At 31.2% G+C, this 8,619-nt stretch overlaps 1 protein-coding gene across 1 annotated transcript in view; it reads right to left on the bottom strand.

The window, feature by feature from the left end:
• Positions 1-1,302, bottom strand: part of LOC124357717 (inhibitor of nuclear factor kappa-B kinase subunit alpha) — a 34,539-nt gene extending 33,237 nt beyond the window's left edge. Inside the window, exon 1 of the mRNA XM_046809726.1 lies at positions 979-1,302. Coding sequence (XP_046665682.1) covers positions 979-1,093 — 115 coding nt within the window. The 5' untranslated portion in view covers positions 1,094-1,302. The remainder of the gene's footprint in view (positions 1-978) is intronic.
• Between the last annotated feature and the right edge of the window lie 7,317 nt (positions 1,303-8,619).

Raw genomic sequence — 8,619 nt, forward strand, 5'->3', positions numbered from 1 at the left:
TAAATTTATACCTGAAGTGTTAGGCTGATCTAGATTCCAATGAAGATCAGCATCTGAATCGTCCACGATATCAGAAGAGCTACCACTATTTTCAAACAAATCATCCGATTTGTCAGTCACATCAAAAATACAACTACCAATTGTATTATCACTAACTAGTGACCTACAAAGTGATATTATAATTCCTTTCGCCACATAAAAACTATGAAATAACTCACAAACACGAATAACCCCTCAATAACATATCAAAAACACGCTGAAATGAAACACAAACAAATACAACTGACAAAAGTCAACACACTTGATGACGCAACACAAAGGCAATGAAGTAAGTAAGTTGTTGTACTATAATAAAATATTACAATAGAAAATGTTATTCCGAACATTTCTATATAATTTATATTATTTATATATTTTATTATAAATATATCCGAGTTAATACATTTTTTAAAATTTTTCTGAACGTCTGTAAAACCGGACACTGGGACTTTTGGAACATATTCCCAGAAAACCAGATGCTGGGATGGAAAGAGATAAGTATTTTCAAGTTGAAAAAACAACTAATTTCAAATTGCTTAAGTAAATATTTATCAATATACATAATTTTTTGTGAACACCTAAAATACGTTGTGGAAATAGGCTGGAATTAGTCTATTAATTTAGAAGTAGGCTAGATACTACAATATGCAATATTAATATATTTATTCTATCTACACCAGTATACAATTATTATTAAAAACTTATTAAAAATTCAAGTACTATAATAGAGTTGGTTGTGTGTACGTGTATATATATATATATATATATATATATATATATATATATATATATATATACATACAGGTATATAGTGTACTATGTAAAATGTATATGAAGTTGTTAAATGTTGTTATCGATTGTTACAAGTAAATATTATCCATTAAGAGTTTTATGACTAAAACTATATTTAAAACTAATTCAAAATTTATTAATATTTACCGACTTTCTCTTGGTTGTTATTATTCTTCCAGAGTGTAACTATACCAAATCCACCAGTACCAAGTACTCTATCTCTTTCCCATGGACCTAAATATAGTGGGTCGTCTGCAGCCATTTTAAAATTAAGCAAATCTTTTTATAACCTTTCCTTATATTCTCATGAAACTCCAGTTATTTGCAATAATTTGTTGAATTCCTCTCACGAATCACCATCACTTGTCTGTAGTCACTAACCAGGAACAGGAAGAAGAAATTAGTATAAGACCAGAACCAGATCCAGATCCAAACAACGAGCAACAAGAATAAATAAAACCGGAGCAGACGAATGTTGGCATCTTCCACAGCTGTTAGTCAGCTGATGTGGTATTTATTAAAAAAGAACTAGTTACTTTGACACTCACTACACAAAAAGTAATGTGTATTTTTTTTATAGATGTCAAAATCCGATCAGTAAAAGAATTATAATTATTGGGCGAAATGAATAATTTAAACTATACAAACTACAGGAAAGAAATTATAAATCGTTCTTATACCGTAAACATATTAGTTTTAAATTATTCCAGCCTGGTTTCATGCTTAAAACAATTTTCAGTGAAATAACATTTACAAAAGAAAACCTTAATACTGTTATGTAGGAATTTTATATTAATCTTTAAAAACAATTTGAGTCTAGGCTATAATAAACATTTACCTATCTCTTTATATAAACCATTAGTCTGCTAAAAAAATTATTGTATATTACAACAAGAAATTCTAAATTTGGGCCTCTGTTATGTATCATTGAAAATCGAACTCACTTTTCTTAGCCTCTTAAAGGCTCCTCGTTTCGGTTTTCAACTAGATTGTAGACCATTGAGCGCAAATTATCAACATTTTAATTATTAAACTGTAATAAAAGATTAATGTTATTGGCGCTCTTTCAAATATGGCAAACAGTTTATATTTAGCGTGCATTAACAGACAATTTAGTATAAACTAACAAGTGCCAAGAAAGGTATGGGTGCTCAACCAAAGGCATAAAAATTATAAGATACAGCTATATAAAAGAACTAGCTGCTACGCTTTAAATTTAATTTTAAATTTAAGTAGTATCTAGCCCATCCGATGAAATATAAACTACTACTAGAGGGTAATTGCTACTACTTTTCTCATCGCAGATTATGGGCTTTTAACTTTGTAATACAAACTCACTATTAGCTTTGTATAAAATTAATGAGCTACTAGTTAAATGGAAGTGTCGATGACAGAGCGGATAGGACTTAAGAGATAGTGTCGTTTCAAAACATGTGGGCAACCGTATCGCTTTTTATAAGTACAATCGACATTGTAATGTACCGATTCTCCCTCTTGCTTTGATTAATAACATACTCGCATAGGCCAGTGGCTCATAAAGACGGGCAGAATAAGGCTTAAAGGGACTCTATAGGGCCATCTCGTCCTTATGGACAACCTAAGAGTATAATTTAGAACATTTTCAACATAAAAAACGCTACAAAAATCTGTTCTTTTTTATTTATGCACCAAAAATTGATTATATAACAAAAATAAATTTTTTTATCGAAGTCGTATTTGAGAACAAAGAGCATTAAATCTTTGTAACTTAATTTACATCACGCAATTATTGCCAGAGCTAAGAATATTCTTTATTCACATTTAGTCCATTATTATAAATATGTGGCTTTGTTTCGACAGGAACCTTCGTAAGCTTTCAGCATAACTATTAAAACGTGTTGTCGATCGCTAAGAATACGAAAATTTACGACGCTGCGCTGGCGGGATGGCTCGAGTGTACCAAACCGAATATAGGACCAAAGAAAACGAACCGAGATGAGCTGTTTTGGTATCTGTCCTGTCATCTGTATTGTAAAATACGCGGCTGTGACATAAAGTCCTTTACAACGGTAATTTAGTTTACTTTACGTGGCCTAATGTTTGTAGCATTTAATGTTTAAAATGAATTAGGGGCTGTAATAGGAAACAAAGAAATAGACACAAGTAATTAAAAAGAGAGTGCAGCTTTCTTTTTAACTAGTTCTTAGGCAAAGATTTGCCAATTAGCAACTGTAGAGAAGATATAGAAAGAAAACAAGAATACGGACAACCAGCGGTAACTTAAATTGGGAGCCGGAAAAAAGCAATCGAGCCAGGCATGAGTAGTGATTCTACTTAGCAAAAACAAGAACAGCCAAACACAAGTAGTGCCCCGGTGTGTGTAATCTTCCGTAATAGAAACAGCCAAAGACAAATAGAAATGTTTGTACTTTGTCAGAACATGGAAAGCCAAGTATAAGTAATGTTGTTTGTATTCTTTCTGAACAAAGACAACCTGGCAAAAGTAATGGCTTTCATTCTCTTCCAAAACAAGACCACTGGTATAAATAATGGCGATTGTACTCTGCCAGAACAACCAAACTCAAAAGATTGTGTTTTTACTTTTCCAGAACAAGAGCCACATGGCAGAAGTAGCTGTGTTTGTTCTCTCCCAGAACTTAGTGCAAGTTAGTATTGTCAAGTTTTGAATTGTCTAGGAGTGTTGTCTATACAAATATTGCTGTACTTCACCGCACTAAACTTTCTGTAACACATCTTCATATGAATGGAAAGTCTACTCTCTTTTAATGTCAAAGGCCTACAACACTAATTATTATTCACCTGTATATATTCTCCATGAAATGTTTCGAATACTATTAGCTACTCATTTCTGCATTCAACTCGTTATTCTTAATTCTGCAAGATTTGGGCCACAGAGCTTCTGCAGTTAAGGTCAGCGTAGGTTTGATGTTTTCATTCCTAAACCATGATCTAAAAAGCTTCAACATAAAACAGTTATTACTTTAAAATTCCTTAGTTCACTCATAGATTTTGTACAATATTAATTCTACTTAAATATTTAGAGTGTTTGAACATTTTTTTAAATTTTACCAAAGAATTGGATTTATTTATAAAAAGAGTGAGGCTATCATAAACAGTAAAATTGTTTCTATATGTGTATTTATTTTTTTATTTGATAATTTTGTTATGGTCAGAAGTTTTTTAATATTAGTGGTTGCGTCCCGCTAAAGAATTATCAAATACAATACAAGAGACTTAAAATAAGAAGTGGTTAACATTTGTTGTCAGATCCTTACATTTTAACTTCGAAAAATACCAAAGTGCAAAAATTTCCTTTGTCAATTATCCTTAAATCTGATCCAACTACCTACTCAGTCCTGTATAGAATTTCAACCAAATCAGATATGTCTACTTATGTATCACCATTCACCAATTAAGAAAGACAGTACAAAAATTGTTAGACATTGTCATTCCTCTTTTCTGTACGCAAATGCATTTTGGCTTTCAGGGTTATTTTCAAGCTCTTTAACAAATAATTAATAATAGCCCTTTTGCTTTTATAATAATTAAAATTTCAGAGATCCACAAACCCTATAACTGGTGACAAGAGTTGTATCATCTGCAAATATAAAGATTTTGGAATTTTAATGATGATATCATTGAGAAGAGGGATGACCCAGAAATAGCACTTGCTGAACATGTTCAAACAAATTTATTTTAACTAGGCAGACTTTAGTTTTAATTTAGTTTTGTGCAAAATTTCCTCTACCTGTTATCCATTAAACCAACACATTTGAGGAAGTCAATCCATGGCACCTTAAACAAAAAAGGTCTAAACCATGATACACCTATTACAGCTGGTGAGTTTAATGACTTCTTTGTAAATATTAATGATATTGTAAATAGAAATAGTGATAGTGTAAGCACTGCTTGTCCTATAGATGTATTGAAATCATCGGGTATTAAATCACCCAATTCACCCTCTTTCACTTGGTCTGAAGTGAGCATTGCTGACGTGTGTAATACTGTAAATAAGCTAAGCAATTCTAAATCTGAGGACGTCTTTGGCCTCTCGAATTTTGTGCTAAAAAAAATTATTGAAAACATATCCTGTCCATTAACGTATTTAATTAATTTTATTCTTAGCATAGGCATTTACCCTCAATGTCTAAAAGTTACTGTCACTGTTCCTATCCACAAGAAAGGAGATAGGTCAAATATAAGCAATTATCGTCCAATCGCCCTTGTGGCTGTTATATCTAAAATAATTGAAAGTATTATGAAAAAGCAAATTGTGAATTTTTTTGAGCATAACCACTTGTTTACACCTGCTCAGTACGGATTCAGGAATAACTTGACAACTGTTAAGACAGTGGAAAATGTTGTATCTCATGTATTAGAAAGTTTTGAAAACAAGGAAGAAGCCTGTGCACTACTTTTAGACTTAAGTAAAGCATTCGATATGGTACCTCATAATGAACTCATAGAAAAGCTAAGTTACTATGGTGTTGAGCACAAGGAACTGTCTCTGTTCATTTCTTACCTGACTGATCGTTTGCAGTATGTGAGGGTGGGCGCAGACCTGTCTAGTCTTAAGCATGTTACTTGTGGAGTGCCTCAGGGCTCCGTCCTGGGCCCCTTCTTGTTTACTGTTTTTGTAAATGACTTGCCTGCCTTTGTGCCTAACAAAACCATACTCTATGCAGACGACACAACTCTGTTAACATCAGGTAAAGATCGTAACCTGAATAATGTAATTTTGAATTACATGAAAGAAAGATCTCACATATGGTTTCATGCAAACAAATTAAAGGTTAACCAAGAAAAAACAGAAAACATTGTATTTAGTTTAAGTAGTAGACCTAAAGGCTCTGAAGATAAATCTGTGAAACTTCTAGGAATTAATCTAGATTCTAGCCTTACTTGGGGTGTTCATACCAACTCACTCTGCTCTCGCATTTCTAGAGTTATCTTTTGTTTAAAGAAACTCAAGTTATGTACAAGTTCTAGTATACTTATCAATGCCTACTTTTCACTTTTTCACTCTCACCTTTTGTATGGCACTATTCTTTGGGGCAACTCTGCTGGTGCAAAGGAAGTATTTAAATGTCAAAAAAAAGCTATTCGATGCCTTGTGAACATAAGTGAAACAGATTCTTGTAAACCTTTTTTTATAGAGCTAGGCATACTAACGCTGCCAAGTATTTACATTTTGCAAAGCCTGGGTTTTATCAAAGAAAATCTGACTTCGTTTAGCCTAAGAAACTCTGTACATTCTTATAATACCAGATCTGTAAACTTAATTGATGTGAAATATACTAGGCTGAGCAAATCCCAACATAGCTATATCTACATTGGTACAAAACTATTTAATAAGTTACCTCTCAACGCCAAAACAATGAGCACTAAGAACTTTAAGAATATGTTAATTAAGTGGCTAAAAGTGAAAGCCTTTTATTCAGTTGAGGAAGTTTATTTAAGTGATTTTAATAACATTGAATGTTGAATTTTAAACTAGTTTTAAGGAATTTTAATTAGTTGTAAATGTTGAATTTTAAACTGGTTTTAAGGAATTTTAATTAGTTATAAGAAATGTGACAATTGATGTGGCCTAACTCATACCAGCTCTGACATTGTTAATACTTTTAAGTGGGACAACAATAAAGATTCTTGATTTCTTGAAAACACTTAGTGATAGGTAAGCAAAATATACATTTTCAGTTTATAACTCAATTTGTTCTCGAGATATCACCCTGAGTTACAGAATTTGCTAACGCTCAGCCAAAACCCATGGATAGACATGCACCATCATCAAACTCTACCTTGTCTATTTACAAAATATAAACTGATACACCAGAGTATCAAAGGACCAAATAGAATGTAGTAAAAATCTTTGAACAGCAGTAATAATTTATTTGCTGATTGCCTGTCTATCTGTCTATCAGTGAGGCATTTCAATAATGATATGGAGACTTGAGCGAATTCTGTTACTCAAAACGTGGTTTGGCGTACTCCTATCTTGTTAAATATCTCCTCCTGTAGTATTGTAAAAACATTAGTTTACCACTGCATAGGACAACTATTTATAGATAAAAACTTACTCTTGTCACTACTTTACCTTTTTTTGGTCTAATTTAGGACAATTTGAACATATTTCTTTTATAATTGACTTATAGATCAATCAATCAAGAGTTCTTTCTGACTCACTTTTTTTACTGATACTGATAGCCACAGATAAATCTTTAATTTTTACCAATTATACTTTGATCTTCATCACGGTTACTACTTTTTTTAAATAATTAAATTAAATTAGTTTGTTAAATGAAATTTACTTTTTTTACAAGAAAATTCATTGAAACCATAAACACGGACATGGCTGATACAAACAAGAATATAAGAAAAATGTAACAGTAACTAATAAATAATTAGAATCAAATTCTGGCAAAATCTGTCTGTGATTATGGGGTCAATGACTCTGATGTGTTGGAAATGTGTCCAAATCAGTGCTTTAGTGGGCAGTAATGGATCAAGTTCAAATTAGTGCTTGGAACTGTTGCTCTTTCACTCAATTTCTTGTGGTAGTAAAATTATTTCTTGCAATGTCAATTTCATTCAAAGAATAATGGATAAACTTCAAATTAGTGCTTGCAAGTTTATCCATTATTCTTTGAACAAAATTGACATTGCAACAAATAATTTTACCGCTACAAGAAATTGAGTGAAAGAGCAGCAGTTAGGCAATGCAACTCTATGTAAAATGACTGTTTCCAACCTTCAGTTCGAACTATCCATCTCAATGTAGTTGAAAATAAAGTAAGATGTCACTGGCTAAGGATAAACTTTTTTCATATAAATAAATTACTGAAATATGAGAACTGTTCAAGAGAGAATACAATGAATTTAGAAATTATGTTTCTGAAATAAATATTAGTAATTCTCATCAAAGGCTAAAAACTAAATACATGTTTTGCATTCTGACAATCATTTTACATTTAAGGCATGAAAATGTTGTATTTGAAAGCAATAGTGTAAAGAGAAATGTACTTGCTGTTTTTAGAACAGCCTTTCAGGTTAACAAAGTTACAAATCAAGAATACTAATTTAAGTTAGCCAATTTATTAGATTAACTTTCCTTAAGTTGACCTACTGACTTAACATCCACTTCTGAGATTCATTAGTTATTCCAAATTTACTTTATCTCTAACAGCATATGCTCTCAAATATTATCTTGTTAATAAAGAATATTGTCAATTGTCATCCTAAACGATACTGAAACCCTCAAAATAAACGCTATAGTGTTTCTTTCAGCCAAATCATTTCAATATCTTGAACTGGTTCTGATACCCAAATTTTCTGTAATTTTTGGATAACTCAAACTTATTTACCAAGTCTGTGACATTTGAGTTGCATCGATACAGCCTTAACGTACTGTACATAGTTATGGATAATAAATAAATAGTCAATAAAACATTAAATGCGTTTTATTTTAAATGTTCAATTCATCATATACAGTAATCTAAATTTATACAAATATAACTATACATTTATACATGTATACAACTAGAATTTTACAAATCATATTATGTATCAGTAAATTATGGATTATGTGTCATGTGATTCGTGAAACTAAAAAGTCATGGTATAATATACTATGAAACACCATTTTTGATATAATTTAGATCAAATAAAAATAACTGAATAATTTGGTTTTACAAATATATGTATATTTTATTTTAATAATACTAATAATAAAATATAGAGCAAAATTATGGATTACAACTTGCATATTTATAAATTGTAAGGAATTAA

This window comes from Homalodisca vitripennis, chromosome 3 (assembly GCF_021130785.1).
Source record: "Homalodisca vitripennis isolate AUS2020 chromosome 3, UT_GWSS_2.1, whole genome shotgun sequence".
Lineage (NCBI taxonomy): Eukaryota > Metazoa > Arthropoda > Insecta > Hemiptera > Cicadellidae > Homalodisca > Homalodisca vitripennis.